Below are 19245 nucleotides of genomic sequence, written 5' to 3'. Positions count from 1 at the left end.
ACCCAGACACCAAAATATTAAAATACTGTTATGTCTAATGCACATTATAACTAATGGAGGGATAGAGACCGCCATATAGTACGTATTCTATACGTAATAGGGTTAGGAAGAGGCGGTGCTTCCGCACCCCCCTAACCCTAGTACGTATAGAATACGTACAACATGGCGGCGCCCCTTCCACATAGGGGCCGCCATGTTTACGTACTGGACGCATAGCGTCCAGACGTGTCGCGACGCCTATGACGTCGCGAATGCACCAGCGGCGCCTCGCGACATCATAAAGGCGCCGCAAAAAGAAGCTCCAAAATGGAGCTTCTTTTTTGCTCTGTGCGGGAGCCGTGCGGTTTGGCTGCTGCGGCTCCCGCGCGGAGCAAATGGCGCCAGCGGGAGACCGCCTCAAAGCGGTGGTCTGTATCCCGCCAATGTGAATATTACAGTTCCACTGCAGATAAGGAAAAAAACCTAATGTGCTTTTAGTGCTGATATGAGAATGAGAATCCTCTGGCTTAGTAATATATTATTTCTGTATCTTGTATAGTGGATCTCTTGATATTTTATCTATTTAGACATGTTGCATCTACAATAATGAATTCAAGCAGATCATGACAGCAAGTTCCCTCAACTTACATGATTTTATCAGAATGTCAATAGAATCTAAAATTAATCATCTGAACCATCCATAATACCTTGCTCCATAAAAACAATACATTAGCAGTAGCCAGATTAGCAAACAATCTTTATCATCAACAGTATATAATGAATCCCACAGCAAGTGAGGCTAGTAGATTTCACATGTTGTAGCCAGCATGCTGTAGTGGACTGAGTGTTGGACAAGGACTCTGGGAGATTAGGATATGACTCCCCTCTCAGACCTGGACACCGACTGGGTGATCATGCACAAGTCACACACTCTCAGCCTCAAAAAAGCAGAAGCAAACCTACTCTGAATAAATCTTGCCAAGAAAAGCTATGATAGGAGCATCAAAAGTCAGAGTCAGCTTGAAGGCACATAATAGCAATAATAAGAAAATCACACCTTTCAGATCATATCCATATGGATAGTTTTGGGATGAAGCTTACTTTTTAAAAAAAATCTATAAGAGAAGCATGAAAATTTCGTATTTCAGTTATTTAAATGTGAAGGAAACTCACAAGCTTTTCCTTTGTCAAACAATAGGAATTAGCTGGCTCTTGCCCAGCAGCTTCTTGTTTTAAGAGTCTTGTAGGTGTATTTAAATCCCCAAGAACGATACTGTTCAACTTTATTTCTCCCTCTGGTTTATAGCAATCTCTCACCTAGTTACAGCAGATGGTGTTGCAACACAAACTAAAAACAGGTGAGGGACACCCACCCACCATGACTATAAATTTGTTATTCAAAGATGTTAGACTTTAGAGCATCTTAGAAACACCTATTCATCCCATGCCTGCTTGGGGAATTTACATTTTTTCCCACCCATTGATAAAATATGAACCACATATTGGGAATGTTGTATCAGAAGATCTGGTAAGGACCATGAAAAAGCACAAGAAATTAAAAAGGTGTGTAGTAAACAAAATGAAAATGATTATCAAAAGCTATCATCTATTGTTAAAGAGACAGGTATAGCCACTTTGAGTCCCTGTACTGGATGGAAGGTGAGATATAACTAAATAAATGAATAAATAAAAGATTGTAAAAATTAGCCCATTCTCTTTACAAAAGGACTGAGCAGGTTCTTTTTGGTGTGGAGGGAGCTCGTGCAGTTTGGTTGTTGCGGGCTCCCTCAGGAGCAAAGACGGTCGGCTTCCACACACCCTTTTGGCGCGGTCTGTCAAGCCTCTTTGTCTACACTGACAGAAAGCTTGTACCCATCTTGTAGCCTCAGCACATTTTTATGGTCCCCAGCCACCCCATTAACACCACACTAACCATGGAGAGTTAGGAGTAACCCATCACACATTTCCTTCATGTGAACTCATGTGGTGTAAAAAACTGGTCCTGGATGATCACGTCTCCCATACTTCACATTATTCTTGACCACATGCCAGCTACACATACAATTATCTGCATTTTCCAGGAAGATGTAAGGTAAAAGACAGTTCTTTATTAATTGGATTTTCAGCAAAAAGCCCCACATTGCCTGCAAATCATCATAAATGTCATGTGCCTTTGGTACAGTGGCTACAAGGTGAGCAGATGTTTTTTGGGGAGTGTGCACACACACAAAATATCTCTGGATCCAACTCACAGACAGCATAGAAAAACAGGTATAGAAGCTGAAATGTATACACTGTGGAATCTATTGGTTCTTGTCAATCTTTAGCTAATATTGGAGTAGAAACTAGACCAAATAATTTAGCTGATGCAACATATGTGAGATTTCCAGTTTCTTAAAATTTTTATACATTTCTGCTTAAAAGCTATGCTGAGTTGCTCCTTTGTATTCTGGCTAGAATTTGCCCTGCCCTTTAATGAGAGCATTACAGATTAACAGAATGTCAGCTAGAGATAATTATTTGATCTAATATTCTCCAGAATATCTATCATACAACGTAAACCTGCATATAATTATAATAAAGGTCAGCTTAATTGTATAATTAACCTTGAAAACAACAGGCTTCAGAGATATTATATCTTATAATTTTAAATATAAGTAGCTTCAGACAGCTTCTCATGCCAAATAGTAACAGGGTATTAATTCTCTAAATAACTAATCAGTCCTTTTTATGTATTTCACCTGTACATATGCACCTATTGCTTACTGTGTATCACTAATACTTTCCCCCCACTTTGGTGGGGTTTGTTAAGATATACAGACACAGAAGTCCAAATAGCTTCTCTGAGCAGGATGAGTGATGGAGTAGGGAGGTGAAAAGGAAGGGAAAGGTCCCTAAAATCCAGGAGAAGAAAGTTTTCACAAGCAGGGACATTTCATGTAGCCTAGACTATTGGTTCACTAACACTGTGAAATTAGCAGTTGCAATACACAGGGGAAAACTGACAGGATCACAATCAAGCATATGGATGCAACAGACAGTGGAAATTTGACCTGTGGTTGCATTTTTAGCCTGGTGAGGCAAACGAAACCAAAAGATGGTAAAAGTAACAAACATCAGTGTGCACTGGGCCCAAATTTTAAAACATTCAGAGATTTCAGGCCTGGAAACCACATCAGTTTCCTACTACACCTGCACGTTTGCTCTATCCAGCACAAGCCTCACTTCTCCAAAGTTGTGCCTGAAGTACATTTCTTTTCTTTTCCTCCCTTCTTTTCTTTTTTCAAGAAATAAACAGACAGGACTTTAACTCAAGGGAGCTTCTCTGAGGAAGGGGAATTCTTGTGAGACTGGAAGTCAGAAATCAGCAAGGCAGGACTTTGAAGTGTATGTGTTCCAACCAACAGTGCTTGAGGATTCTGTCTGGTCCACAGTTTTATACAAACTTATGTGATTCAAAATTTTCAGGTTAATACATTAATCAAAATAGGCTAATTGTTCAGTTGCCTGACCTACCTGAGTTTTATGAGACATTTTTCATCCCAAAAACAAAAATGCATATAAAGTGTCAAAATACATTCACCCTGAAGATAGAGTTGGTTTAAAAATGTGTATTTTATAGGTGGAAAGATTTAAAATCATACTTTTAAAAAAGAAAAATCACATAATGTTGCAGTAAAGCTATTGTAAATGTTTGCGGGAGGAAAGGGTGTGGGGAACAGTCCAAAAATGTATTTGGCCATTCCTAGTTCTCAGTGACCATATCTCCTGTTTTTGGTTAAGTATCTGTGGCCCATATTTTGCTAACTTGCGTATGTATATATTTACCTATTTAACAATATACTTATTTCACTTCTTTCACTTCACAAGCCTCTAAGAGAGCATAGAATTCTAATCAACAGCACCAATAAATAAAAACAAACTGAATACCAATTAAATAGCGGCAGCTCGTGTTGATTTTTAAAAAGCTATTTCTTCCAGTTTCTTTTTGTGCTAAGAGTGAAGAGAAAGAGAGACATGGTGATCACAATTTGTATTTCCTTAGCTCTTCCATATTTTCAGCTGTGTACAAGAGGGGGCCAGAAACCTTAAGGTAAATTCAGTGGATCTGGTCCAATCCTGGCGTAAACAGCATTAAATGCAGATGGAAATATAATTGTTTTTTATACTTTGTATCTACATTTTAATGCTTTGTATTGTTTTTAACTTATACCGTTTTACATTTTGTTAGCTGCCTTGAGTCCCTATATCGGTAGAAAGGCGGAATCCTCTCCCCCTCTATATGTGCAATCAATTGACTATGTGAAAAGCCAGCGGAGATTGATCTCTCTTAACACCAGCAAGGCAGTGGATATGCTCTGAGGTTTTCATTTAGACTTAAATGAGCTACCAAAGGGGCTGAAACCTATCCCTAAAATAGCTCTTGGATAGTTCCTTCAAAGGGGCTTTCCACACAGGCTAAAAACCCATGTTCTCCCTGGCCTCACAGATCCTGGAAGACCAGACACAGATCTGGTGGATCTGGCCCAATCCTGGGGTAAACAACACTAAATGCAGGTCAAAATATACTGTATTTTCCGGCGTATAAGACGACTGGGCGTATAAGATGACCCCCAACTTTTCCAGTTAAAATATAGAGTTTGGGATATACTTGCCGTATAAGACTACACCTCTTCCAACGCACACCAAATAAAAATAAAAAAAAACATTAATTCAATTAATTCAAATGCTTATGACATGCAGGTACTTAGCAGGAAAACTTGTTGTATGCAAAGCCTGCTTGCATTGGTCAGCTCTCCCTGCCTGCCCAGCCCTCCCTGTCTTCAAGATTTTATTCTACCGTACTTGTACAGCGCCTCCCTTCCTGCTTTCATATGGTCACCACATATGGAGGGGATGTGGCTGTGGCCATTTTGAGCTCCCCCCCACCATATGCAGTAACCGCAGATTCTCCAGTCCAGCTCGGAAGTTTCAGCACCTGCCCTATAAGATGACACATGACTTTTGAGAAGATTTTCCTGGGTTAAAAAGTAGTCTTATATGCCAGAAAATACAGTAATTGCTTTTTAAACTTTGTATCTACCTTTTAATGCTTTGTATTGTTTTTAATTTCTACTGTTTTAAATTTTGTTAGCTGCCTTGAGTCCCTATTCGGGAAGAAAGGTGGAGTAATAATAATAATAACAACAACAACAACAAACCCCAGTTTGCCATAGAGTTTCCCAGAAACTCTGTAGCAAATGCTGGCTATTTAAATGGTCCCTGCATGCTCCTTACCTTCCTGTGCTGTCACTCCTATTGGGAAGCCCGTCACCATGTCTAATGTGGAAATTGGGCACCTGACCATGTGGCTGCAGTTTGGTACCTTATTTTTGCATCTGACACAGTAACAGGGGGGCTTCTCTGTATGAATGACAGTGCAGAAAAGTATGGAGAATACATTGGTGGTGGGTCCCAGGGTCAGTGCGGGGACGGGCATGTAAACATCTGCCAGCCTAGATACCAACCTGGGTGTGCACCTGGGCCAGAATGTGGTTTCCTGGCCCAACTGCTCAGGCCCAAAGTTTGGGCTAAAAGTATGAAAAGATTCACCAGCCCATTCTTACCAGAACTACTAACCTGCACTGAAAGGAACTGTAGTGGAACTGCATAAGGGATGGTCAGTCAGTGATGCTTTATGCTGTACATATTCAAGCACCCCTATTTTAATTTATGAAACACAGGGAGGTCTGAAGGTACCAATTTGCTCCCTTGAGTATTTAAAATTCTTCATTAACAGTCTTCCAGCTAGCTTTGTCCAGATAGAGTGTTATTGTTATGAATGGAGGTGCAGGTGAAATTGGAATTAAAAAAAAAAAAGTTTCCCCTTTGACAAGATTGTCTAGTCATGTCCAAACTGTAAGGGATGGTGCTCCTCTCTGATACTAAGGTGTTTATCAGACGAGCTCTTAAAGAGGTACTATTCCAGTGTGACTCCTCTAGCTGCCTCCTCAATGCTGGGATTGGCAGTTTAAGGAGGGGTATTTAGAATTCTCAGGCAGAGAAGTTCAAGCTCCTTAAAACTGCCATCCAGCATGCAAAAGGAGGCAGCTAAGGAGTCACACTGGAATAGTACCTCTTTAAGAGCATAGTGGGATAAACACCTAAGACAAGGAGTGAGCATTGTCAAAGATGACTCCATGGTTGTTGGCGCCAGCATGGGGCCTAAAACACTGTTACTGTCCACACAGAAGTGCTACCTATTTAGTTTACTTGCACTTTTACATGCTTTGAACTGGTACATTGGAAGAAGCTGGGACTAGTAGTGGGAGCTCACTCCATAAGTTGTGCTTGGGTCTTGACCCACTGATCTGCTAACCCTTGCATTGTCAGCCTCAGTCAGCACCTTAACCACTAAGTTAACACATCCCTGAAACAGGAATACAACCATTAAAAATGTGCTAACTGTGCTTGCTTGTGAATAATTTTCAGTGAAAACTCTGCTTGTGGAAATATGGTCAGACTCCTTCATGTACTTCAAATGACTCACTAAACAAATATCACAGGCATCCTGATAGTATGAAAGTCCCTGTTAACACCATGAGCCCTGGTCATCAACAGTCTTGTTCAGAGCTTGTACCTTCAAGGCTCCTTTATCGAACCCATAACCTGTAATGTGGGCTTTCTCTTTTCCTACTGGCTTTCACTTTACCAGACATTAATGTCATTTCCAATAAGTCACGTCATCTCATAATATGTCCAGAGTACAACAATAATCTTTGCTTCAAGTGAGAGTTCAGCTGTGATTTCCTGTAAGACCCTTCATATGTCCTTTAACTATTGTATCCTGGAACTCTCGCCATTCCCATTTCAAATGAGTTGATTCTCTTCCTATGGCTTCATTACCAGCCTTCACAACCATGCACAAATACGGGAATGCTATGACATGGATATGTCTAGTATTTAACGATATACAATTGTTCCTTCCATATTTGCGGCTTTGACTTTGCAAATTTGATTCTCACAGATTTTATTAATATGTCTCTCTGGGAATATCTAGATCCTTCAGTGCAACTCTATGGTCAACTTTAAAACCAACGTTTTACTGAAAGACTAGAGATGCCTAGAGAGAAAGTTCCACCAGCACAGTTCTATGCTCAGTGTGGCAGATGTTGACCACAGAGTTGCACTGGAGGACCTAGAGATTCTTAGAGATATGTTCTCAGATAAAAACTTTGGCCTGTTACAGACAGCCCAAATAAAGCTCTTCGAGTCACAGTGGAGGTATGGTGTTTCAATGATGCATGCGTCCTAAGAGTCCAGAAGTCAACCAAAGCCACGCTCCGAGCGTGGATTTGGTGCGACTTCTGACTCCTTAGGACGCATGCATCATTGAAACACCATACCTCCACTGTGACTCGAAGAAGCTTTATTTGGGCTGTCTGTAACAGGCCATAGTGTTTTTGTTATTTGATGTTTTTCCACGTTCATGGGGGTCCTGTGCCCCTAACTCCAGCAAGTGTGAGGGACAAGTGTATCTTTATAGTTGGGGAATCTTATATCATTATCAACCATAAAACATTTCACAAATAAAAGTCTCAGCAGCACATGATGTTCACCTGTAATGAGCATTACAAGGCCTGTTTTTCCCCCCTGGCTCAGATTAAAATGCAAGATAAAGAGGAAATCCAGCCTTTCGCTGTACTGCTATTCCTTCCCATTGAACTCCTCTTCCTGACCAGACTGACAAGAGCAGTATAAGCACCAATAGAGATATTCTAGCCACATTTAGAGGATTATTTTCTTTAATGCAGTATCTGGAGCATTACATTACAAAAGACCCTGGTGGTTTGGGGAAAATGTATATTTCTCTGGGTCTTCTCCAATGCCCTTCTCCAATTAATGCAGCAACTACATGGTGTACAAGAAGAGGAAGAGTCAACGTCCTCCTTTTTTTCTCCACCAGCAGCTGAATGCAGCTATTACCAATTATGGTGTTGGCAAACATGGTTTAGAGCAGAGGCAGCCAACCACATCAAGGGATGGCCATTTTTCACATCCACTTCCCCAAAAACACATATCAAAATAATCCCAGTGATGGGAAGTCACCCCTTGTTTTTATTTTGGCCAATCTGGGGGGCGCCCTTTCTGGTTCAGAAGGATTGGAGTTTATGAGAGGCAAATTAGTCTAAATTGTCATATTTTGCAATAGTTTGGGTGATTTTCCTGCAGTTATTTGCTCCTCCCTATTGAAATACCATTTTTGAGTCCCAGAGTTTTCAGGGTATCCTAGGGGAGTTGTGAGGTTGCAAAGAGTGGTTGGAGGCTGTGTTTGGCCAGTGCCTAGACCCTGGTTTAGTAGAAAGTAGGAAGGGGAATGGGGGAGATAAGTGAAATGGGTGTTTAGAAGGAAAGAGAGATACAACTCCATAGTGGATAATCTTTCTCTAAAAAATATGGAAAGCTGTTTTGTCTCCATTTGGCATAGAACTTTTCAAGCAAATGTCTCTCTTTTCTTTAGGATGTATTATCATTTCTGTGCTGCAGTTCCATACTTTCCTGACCATTGTTTGTTAGTGAAACACATAGAAAGTGTATTTCTCTCCTGCTTCATTTCTACCCAAAGAAATTCAGCACATGCATAAGATTACTAATGTGATTTTTTTTCAAAAAGAAGGTTGCATGTGATCAAAACATTTTTAATAGGGTAGTTTTGATTTAAATGAATTACCTAGGCAAGAAAGCATAATTTTGTATTAATACTCAGGACAAAATTCTGATCTGGAAACCAAAGAGATTTACCAATACATTCAAGAAACATTTGCAGACTGCTCTTAATTATACACTTGAAAGAATATAGAGTTACAATCCTCTTTGACCTTCATTACTGTAGTGCTCTGTGTTGTTTGACATAAATGGATTAGAGTGGCTTTTTCTTCTCAACAGCACAGAAAATAATCTTTTCACTTTAAATATAAAAACACTGCTTTAAATCCAGCGTCTGTTTCAGTAAACAAAACAGTCTATATCTGTATTTTTTCCAGGTTAATTTAATGGCATTTGGTGTCATAATCTATAAAGTATTCCAACAAACAGCCATGCTAAAGCCAGAAGTTAGCTGCTATGAAAACATACGGTAAATTCCAACTCTGATACGTTTTTTGTTAACATCTGTAGATTTGAAAATATATACATACTGAGGTAATTCTTTATTAACTTTATTATGCTTTATCATTCCTGAAAAAAAGCCTTGCTTTGTTTATGAAGAAGAAAAATATACACTATATTGTATTAAGTCATTAGTCTTACTGACAACTGCATAAATATCACACCCTGAATTCTAATTGTGTAGCCACTGACATAAATGGCACTGATCCCAATGACCTTTCCCATTATGACCAGTTCAATAATAATTTTACTGAAACAGTAATAACCAAAAATTCTGCAGGCACCATGAAGTGCCAGGGAATTTGAATCAACATTATACAATCTGCCCCTTTAGAGTTAAAAAAAAGTATTAATATACTTGTGAGAGAATACTGATGGGTTGATAAAATGTTTACACTTCTAATTCAGCGAATCATGGATGGGGAGAACTACTTCCTAAGAGCTGTATTTCACATAGAACTGCCATTTTTCTTCACAATGAAGTTTATCGCACGGGGCCTAAACCGGTCCCCAGCGCGTTCTAACGGGGGCGAGCGGGCGCGTGCATGGAACGCGATGGGCTCCGGATGGGGCCCAAAACGCAACTTTATCGCACGGGGGGACGCCGCCGACGCCGCCGACGCGCATTCCCATCGCGTCCCAATTCGGTTCCAGAGGGCGCCATTTCTGGGGACGCTTTGAAACAGTTATGTGAAGAATACCACATATTGTAAAGAAACCAAACTTGAGGCTCAGTGCAATGCTGCACATGGCTACTCAGGAGTAAATTCTACTGAGTTCAGTAGCATTTACTCCCAGGTAGGTGAGTGTGTATCAGATTGCTGCCTGAGTCCCATTTATTTCAGTAAGGATGAGCTTCACTCTCTCAATAAATGTGGGGTTCATTTAAAAATAAAATCCATCTATGGCTATATCAGGCGCTTGCTTTCCAAATGATTTGGTTTGTTTTATGAGGAAGACAGAAATGTGGGTTCAGTTATTTGTTCTTCTCCCAGGATTTTTTAAACAGTTTGTATCATGTGGCTGCTATGATTTTTCCATCAACTCGTTCTCTTTAAAACTGATTTATAGAGACCTTGAAAACCATTTGTGCTGGAAAAGCTGGAGTGTGCTACAGGGACCATTGAAAACAACTTACTGTTTTTGTTGCTTGGAAACACTCCTACAGTTTCAGTGGCACTGCACTAGATTTATGGTTCAGATTTAGCAATTGTTTGATTGATCACTTTTGTCCTGTTTCCTCCACCGATCAGCTCTCACAGGGCACTGCTTCTAATGAAGTCAAAAATGTATTCATGTCGGAGGAAGCAACACTGTAAGAGAGGAGGGGGCAGCAGGAGGAAAGCTTTCTTGTGTGAAGAAAGTCCAGAAACTGCTGGACTGAAAATGAAAGAGAAAACTAATCAGTGAGCCCATTTGCAAGACAACATGGTGTAATTTGTCAGAGTCCATGAGCAAAGCTGGATATACTTGTATTATACTGTGTTAACCAGGAGGAAAAAAAAAAAGGAGGGGGGGGTTGGAATCAGTCAATTGATGCGTATGCTATTTGGGCATCAGTATTCCAACCCTGCAACAATTTAAAGTTCTTTTGCATTGTAAAAGCAAAATCCTTTTAATATAAAGAGAAAGTCTGGTTTTACAGCCAGCACTATCTCTGAGGCTGAAACTGAGAAGCAGCCAAAAGCTCCCTTTGAAGTCATGCACATGTGCTGACCTAAGAGCATACTATACATTTTTTTCCCAAGGTTTCTTAGGGGGTATACTTCATAACAGACATATGTTTTACCTTGGGGAATTACACTAACAGTAGATTTAAAATCAAATCATATGGCTCTGCAGTACACCAGAGAAAACAGATTTGAAGATTAAGACAGCCAGTGTTTTAAAAGCCATCCAGTGAATTTCTTCAGTGATTTTCCTATGAAAGCAGCTGGACGGGAACATTCTGGTAACAGCACTGCAGCACACCCTAAAGGCCAAACCATGTAACTTCAGTTCCTGGGGATTTTTTTTTCCACAACTGAAAAAATACTAGCTTTGTTTAGAGAAATTAGGAGAAAGAAGGGGGAAAAAACTCACTTATTTGCTTTTCTCTAGGTCTTGTGCACGGGGGGCTCTTTCGCTCCTCTTTCTCCTTGGTGCTACTTGGATCTTCGGGGTGCTCCATGTCATTCAAGGATCAGTAGTCACAGCATATCTTTTTACAATCTTCAATGCATTTCAGGGACTTTTCATCTTCATATTTCTTTGTGTTTTGTCACGAAAGGTAAGTTTTTCCACAGAACACATGCACACACAAACAAGCACAACCCAAAATCACACTTACATTCTACTGGTCAGTAAAGAATTTTGAAGGTTCTTGAATTCTTTTATTAAAAGGTTGGTCTTTCAGCCTTTTCTTAATCAAAAGATATGCTGTCATATAGGGCTATGCATTCAGCAAGCCTAGTAAAAACATTGAAGCCTGAGGAAGCTCACCAGAATAGTGACATGAAAATAGTGCAGCCCCTAACCCAGTGCAACATGCCCAATGCATGTTTATCCCATCGTCTTCCTAATGAGATACATGTGCATTTAATGCCAAAGACAGGTCTTACCACCTGTATGTAACCATGGGTGTCATTTCTTAGATCCCTCATGCCAAAGACAGAAAGCATTGTCTTTGAGCCATTCCACACTGTACAGTAACAGTCTATGATTCCACTTTAACTGTCATGGCAACATCTTATGGAACGGTAGGATTCACAGTTTAGGGAGAAGCATTTAGAATCCTCAGCCAGAGAGCTCTGGTGTCACCAACCTACAAACACCATGGCAATTAAAGTGAAATAATAGTGCTATAAGTTATAGTGCATGAAAAGGCCCTGTATGTAAGTCCACTTATGAAGACATAAGTCCTCAACAGGATTCTAGACATTACTTTTTCTCGCGGTGTGTACTCTCAGCTGAAAGTAAAGACATATTCTGTTTGTGTTTCATAGTAGGAACAGCATGCACGACAAAGTGTTTTGGTGTGATTCACACTTTCTTTCTTACCTAGTTGTTATTGGTGTTGTTGTGTGCCTTCAAGTCATCTCTGACTTATGGTGACCCCCTTCTTGGCAAGGTCTGTTCAGATGAGGTTACCATTGCCTTTCTCTGAGGCTGAGAGAGTGTGGCTTATCAGAGGTCACCCAGTGGGTTTCCATGGCTGAGCATGGACTCAAACTCTGGTCCCCCAAAGTACTAGTCTGACATTTAAACCACTACACCACACTGGCTCTGTGTAGATAGTAAGTGGCTGGAACTCTGAGCTGCCTTGCAGAAGACCAAACAGCTTCAGGCTTGCAAAGGAATAGGGTAATCTTCCTCTCCCTGGTGGTCCAGACTGAAATCTCTTCTCTGAAGCTTCTATTTGCATTTTAAGAAGCTCTCATTGTCATAGAAACTGCAAGAAAACACTCTCAGCCTTTAACATTCATTGCCCCACAATTTGGAGGGAAAGAGCCAAACTGTAAATGATTTTCCATGCATTTTAGCATTTAATGCAAGTGTAGCTTCCGACAGGAATTGAAGGGTTGAAAGAGGTAGGAAAGAGGTTTAAATTGTTCTCCCAGATCATTTCTATCTCCTCCTCTCACTTCCAGCCACTACATTTATGTTAAGTGCTGAAATGTGGTTTCTCCTTTTCCAGTCTCAATGGTTACCAGCTTCTGGCCCTCCAGATGATTTGGGACTCCAGCTCTTGCAGGCAACAGAAAGAAAGATAGTATCTTAAAGATTCATGTCTCTTGGGTTTTCAAGTATATTCCTTTGTTTCTTTTTGGATGCCAATTGTCTTCTCAGCCTCAGTATACATGGCAGTCAGATATAATGGGAGCTAGAGTACAACAGCATCTGGCTGCTGCCATGTTGCACCTTTAGTACACATAAAGGATGCAGTCAGTGGGAAAGGAAAGGCTGAGGTTTTTTGTTTTGTGATTGTTTGTTTGCAGAAGAACAGATGGGGAGGACAATGTAAAAGGAAAGGAGTGTGTGTTATATTAAATGGCATTAGATGTGAGGGTAATTTATATGCCTGGGGTCAATGCTGGATGGTAAAGAGATACAAAAATGCAGGATGATGTTAGGGTTACCTCCCTCTGCTTGATCATGATACAGAAGGTTTTGATCAAAATAAAAAGGAAGGAAAGAAGGAAGGAAGGAAGGAAAAGGATCTGAGAGAAAGATTCTGAATTGATAATCTGAAAACCCTGCTGGAGAGTTCCTATGTTTTTCCACCAAGACCTTCCAAGAGTGCAGAGCAAATGTGGAGCTGCACAATTCAGGGTAGTGAGTTCTGGCAAATGCTATAGTCTGCATATGGATCAGTAAGAAAAGCCTGTTTTCAGCAACGTTGTCATAGTGACTAGAAACATGTGATCTAAGTCCCAGAAGAGCTAAAGAAAAAAATGGGACAATATAGTTAGGTGTAGAGAACCTGGGAGATTAGCACTACAGTTCCAGCCATATTAATTTGCAAGTCCCATTTATTTGACAGGGCAGTACTTTCAAGTAAGTGCACTAAGAATTACAGCATTACATGACTAAAGTAATTCATGCACATATATAATTCACAATCATGTCCTAAGACTCTGAAATCTGATTTATGTCTCACAGATCTGGGATTTAAGAAGCAAGGCATTTCCGTTTGTACAGAAGTAATCCTATGAAATAATTAAAGAGGTTTACTAACTATAGTCATCTGATTCTGGATTGAAGCCTTCCTGTAAGACCCATTCTCAAAGTTCCCTCTGCATCCTTCCTAATCCTCTCTGAGGCCAAGTTATGTAAAATCCTTTATAACAGAATAAGACACACTCTCTGGATGGTTCTTAAAATACATATATTTACCTGTTAATAAGCCATTGTGTTCATTTCATCTTTTCATTTCAGATCCAGGATGAATACTCCAGGTTGTTCAGAAATGTCCCTTGCTGTTTTGGATGCTTAAGGTAAATTGATGGAAAACTAAGAAGAGCAGCACGGTGGAAGAAAGGAGAAAACGAGAGGCTTTAGAAAAATTGCTATATTGTGAAAGTATGAAATGAGCTACTGAGCTGTCATCTCTCTTAAATCAATTACTTTATCTCCAGTATAGGTATTGTACTTAAATGTGCACTCAGGCAACACTGTATTGTGTACAAACTGCATATCTGTACAAGACAGACTGGTTTATAGTGTAACAAATAAGGCTTCTAAAGGAGCTCAGGACTCTTCAGGGCTAATGGCTGTGGCTCAGAAGAAAGTGAACCTAGTGTGCAAAGCCATTTTTTGTGAGCAGCTTTGCTATTAATGTCATGCCCGCTGACTTGGAAATGAAAATAATTTTGCTTATTGCTGTTTAAAGAGAGTAAATTGCATTAGAATGTTAATAAAAAAATCACTTTGATCAAAATTCAGTGTTCTCTATTGTAAATAGCTGGATTAAAAGTCGAATTGTGTATCAGTCTCATCACATTAGCGCGCTTCATCAGGACCTCATTGAAATCAGTGCAGGGGCTGCACAGTTATGTTTCCCCTTCTCCCATATGAAGGTGCACAGTAGCCATGGATTCCATCCTTGGCAACATAAAGGGACACTATGACCTGACTTCTACTGGTAGTCTCAACTAGACACATTGAATCTATTGTTAAATGGTGAGTCAACACATAGGCAACAACAGCTTCCCCCTTTTCTCTCTCTTGCTAGATGTTTGTAAAAATCATTAAAGATGACACTTATGCCATGTGGAGCATATGAAGAATATAATGTACAACTCTTATGCATGAAACCTATATGTTAGTTCCAACTGGATTGGATCTATTAAATTGATTTTTTAATGGTGGATCAGTGGATTTAATGGGTCTAGTTGGGACAACCAATAGGATTTGAGCCTATGAGAGTACCAACATATGTGCATAAAGGTCCTCAGCCATAGGAATTCTAGGCCAATCTCATTTCCTTTAGATGGAAGAATGTGTATATCAGTAAACATGTTGAGTCCATTTCCACAGCCACACAATACACACCCTTATTGTCAGTAGCATCATAGGAAAAATAATGCCATGACTCTAATCTCTTCACATGTGTAAAAGGGCTCATGTGGACTGGCTAGTCTCTCTATTCTTCTTCTTGCTCATAAAATATGAGAAAAATGAATGGGCACATGCAGATCTTAGCTTGAAATTTTATTTGGCAATGAGGATGTGATCTAGGGTACTGAGAATATCTAATATCACTTGTCCAAGAAGTTTCAGTTCATATAGCATGAATCTGATATTCCCCAAACTGGTATCTTCCAGATATGTTGAAACACAACTCGCACTATTTTCAGCCTGCATAGATAATGAGGAATGGCCATTTTAAAAAGGGATTATGGTAGTTGTAACCCAGAGCAAGAGGGTACCTGGTTGGAGAAGGGTATCATAACTCCTTACAGACCTTCAAGATACATAGGTAATACACCTAGCAATGGAAAACCACAATGGCACCACATATATATCCATTCACAATACATTTAAATACAGCCAACATAGAATTCTATTAAAAGCTCCAGTCACAGACTCGCACACAGTCTGTGTGGCTTGTGTGGCACAGCACCACAAGGAACTGCCATCTTCCTCCTTTAGGAAATGGCCTCTCTCCCCAAGGCCCACACATATTATGCAAGCTTTGGGACGTCCAGCTGATCAAAAGGCTGATCAGTGTTAGGGGAAGGCTGTTATCTCAGTCAAGAAAGAGGTCACAGGTTTCACTTAGTCCTGCTCCACAGAAATATATTCAGAACCCCCAATGCTCTTCCAAAATCTAAAGTTTGACTGTCTTCCCATCCCACCCCATCTTTAGGTTATGTTGCTTCTGTCATTTGGTTATATCATTCTATATTGGGACAACTTTGGTGGTTGGCACGGGGCTGGATCCAGGTTCTATTTTTGTTGTGGGGGTCATAGGACCATGTGTTTATCATCTCCCTTTGGAAATCTGCTTAAAACATTGTGGGGGTATAAGCAACCATAATCAAACCAAGCTCAGTCAGACCAACCTCACTTTCAGGTGGAAAGTGGCTTTGCATCCATGTGAATCCATGGCTGCCCTGACAGGTGGGCTAAGGGGCTAACAGGCATCAGACGGGAGGCAGGTTGTTTAATCCCTGAATCCAGACCTCATGCCAGGCCAACACCATATAGCTGCTCAGAATAAAGTTGCGGTCTCTAGAGTAATGTGGTACATGTTCAGTGACTCCTTCTACTGCCATACCAGCCTCTTACCCCTTGGCCCACAACCTATTTTCTGTGCTTTTATGTTAGGCTGGAACTATACAAACCAAGCACATTATTCCCAATCTGTGTTTGCCTGTAATTGTTTTAATGGGAACAGAAAAGGAAATTGCAGAACAGAATCAGCAAGGAGGAGATGGTATTTATCTGCCCAACGCCTCATTCCAGCACTGGAAAGAAACCCACCAGAAGATGATGACGTTAGGACATTTGAAGGTTACAAACTGTTAAGTGTGGCCTCTAGAAATACTCCTCTCACCACACTCATCCATGTATCCCTTTTGTTCTACATGGCATACAAAAATGAAGCATGCAGGATTTGTGTAATCAGAATGTGGGTATATTGTCACTGGGAAGGCTTTGGCAGGAAAGGCAACATAACAATATGTTAAATAAATGAACAAATGAATACTCTTCTGATACTTGAAAGTGATCTGTTTTTCTCCTTGATCGCTAGTTAGATTTTTGTGGAAGGGGAGACAAAGAACTAGAGTTGTGGACTTTGTGGAAGTGTGAAAGGAAACAATCTCATGTTAAATAATCCACTGCTACCATTCTAATAGCAGAAAATATCATAGACTTGGAACAATTACTAAGGAAGATCGAAAATGAAAGTGAAAAGGCATGCTTACTGATGAACATAACGAAAACAAAAATAATGACCATGGAGAATCTACATGAACTCAGTCTAAATAATGAGGAAATCAAAACAGTTCAAGATTTTCCATAGCTTGGATCAGACATTGAAAAGAATGGAGCCAAGAAATCATAGGAATGGGAAGGGCATCTGTGAAAGAAGTAGATAAGAGTCTAAAATGTAAAGATATACAATTGACCACTAAAGTTAGAATAGTCAAATTCATTGTATTCCCCATCATCTTGTACAGATGCAAGAGCTGATGGTGAAAAAAGCAGATGAGAAGAAAACTAACTCATCTGAGATATGGTACTGGAGATGAGTGCTGAGGATACTGTAGACGGCCAAAAGGACAAACAAATGAGTCCTTGAACAGATAAAGTCTGAAATCTCCCTGGAAGCCAAGATGATCAAATTGAAGCTGTCTTACTTTGGCCACATCATGAGAAGACATGACTCAGAAAAGACAATAATGCTAGGATCTAGCTCAGACTTTGGGCAAGTCACACTCTCTCAGCCTCAGAGGATGGCAGTGGCAAACTCCCTCTAAAGAAACTTGCCAAGAAAATCCTGTATATAGGTTCACCTTGGGTCACCAATTTGAAATCACAGAACAGCAAAGCAGAAAGGAAGACAAGGTATCAGATGAATAGATTTAGTCAGGCAGGTCATGGAGCTGAATTTGCAGGGCAGTGGAGGACAGCAGATCTTGGAGCTGTCTCATCTACAGCCATGAGTTGGGACTGACTGGACAGCAGTTAACAAGAACAACAACAGCAAATCCACATAGTGGTGTAATAAGAAAAAGAAAGGGAAAAGGAAATATTGTTCTCCCACCCCACTGGTTTACAGGTGCACTGGAATAAAGAAAGAAGAATTCTGCTTGATGTATTAATTGTAGAAGGAAAACAGGCAAAGTTATTAATATTAAAATCATTCAGATAATGAAGCCATTGCAATCTCCTGCTGACTTAAAATGTTTAAAAAGGTCAGGCAGCATCTCCAGATTGTGATCTGGCAATTCTAACTAGTTCAGTGCAGAATTTAAAGGCAAGAACAAGAACTGAAGAATAAAAACAATCCTTTTAAAACTGGCTTAAAATGGTGAAGGTCTAAGGAGGGTGTAGTTGTGTAATACTTCACAGATCAAATGACATAGCTGTTCTCTCCTAGGGGACCAGGACATATTTCCTGCCAAAAAGTGGCCGCCCGGCTGGACGGGCAGGCCGCTTTGCCACTAGTAAGCAGCGACCAACTACAAGCCCCAGAGTCCTCTGAGGCTTGCTCTGGCCCCTTATTGGTGCGTGGGGTGGAAGCGGAGTCACTTCCGCCGCGTGACACTCTAGGGGCCGGGCTCTATGGTCCGGGAGTTCCGGTCCTCCAGGGCAGCTCATTGGTCAGCTGCCCTGGAGGAGGAGTCTCCCGGATCTGGTGATCTGGGGGCAGAGCCGAGGCCTATTTAAGTCCGCGCAGCCGGCTCCGGCCCTCAGTTGGTGCTTGGCTCCAAGCGGGACAGAGCCAAGTAGGAAGGGAGGAGGCATCGGAGTGCTTCTCCCACCCACCCACCGCTTGGTTTGTGGGCTCTTTGTCACAACTTGGATTCGGCAGCATAGGCCAGGATCTGCACGGTGTGGTACCAGGGCTACGGAGCTCTGGTTTGGGAGTCAGTTGGGACCTGGGGGCGAATAGGGCAGGCGTATGGCCATTGTGGGGGCCATAATGCGAGAGCGCCTCCCAGTGACTAGAGGCTTAGCGAATATGTGAACGCATGGCAGATTTGCGGTCAAGTGGTGTTCCTTAGTCCCTAGGTCATCCCAATGCCTGGCGGTTACCAGGCTTTTGCTAATCAGACAAACATGGGGTTGTTTGATTTCACAGATCATGCTTAGTGCAAACCCTACCAATAATTTTGCTATTAATAAAGTTGTGGCCTTTCCTCCAGCTTGGTCTCCTGTGGTTATTTGGTAGCAGCATCTGAGGCAAATACAGCTCACCATTCACACAGTACAGTGGTACCCCGGGTTACGAATTTAATTCGTTCCGCCGCCGCGTTCGTAACCCGAAATCCTTCGTAAGCCGAAAAAGCCATAGGCGCTAATAGCGAAAGCCGCGATTTCGTGCGAAAAAGCGCCGAAAAGCACCAAAAAAATTTTCGTAACCCGAAATAACCTTCGTAACCCGGAACAGTTTTTTTTTTTTTT

General features: G+C 40.9%; 1 protein-coding gene across 3 annotated transcripts in view; it reads left to right on the top strand.

The window, feature by feature from the left end:
* The window catches only part of ADGRL4 (adhesion G protein-coupled receptor L4), a 141332-nt gene extending 126787 nt beyond the window's left edge, over nucleotides 1-14545 (top strand). For 2 of the 3 annotated variants that reach the window (XM_042464977.1, XM_042464976.1), the window contains 3 exons: nucleotides 9003-9094; nucleotides 11227-11395; nucleotides 14044-14545. In XM_042464977.1, coding sequence (XP_042320911.1) covers nucleotides 9003-9094; nucleotides 11227-11395; nucleotides 14044-14106 — 324 coding nt within the window. In that variant the 3' untranslated portion in view covers nucleotides 14107-14545. The remainder of the gene's footprint in view (nucleotides 1-9002; nucleotides 9095-11226; nucleotides 11396-14043) is intronic. The other variant, XM_042464978.1, reaches the window with a different exon arrangement.
* Nucleotides 14546-19245: the final 4700 nt, after the last annotated feature.

The sequence above is a fragment of the Sceloporus undulatus genome, chromosome 4 (genome assembly GCF_019175285.1).
Source record: "Sceloporus undulatus isolate JIND9_A2432 ecotype Alabama chromosome 4, SceUnd_v1.1, whole genome shotgun sequence".
Classification (NCBI taxonomy): Eukaryota; Metazoa; Chordata; class Lepidosauria; order Squamata; family Phrynosomatidae; genus Sceloporus; species Sceloporus undulatus.
The sequence above is the reverse complement of the archived record's forward strand: the minus strand, read 5'-3'. Positions and strand labels throughout refer to the sequence as shown.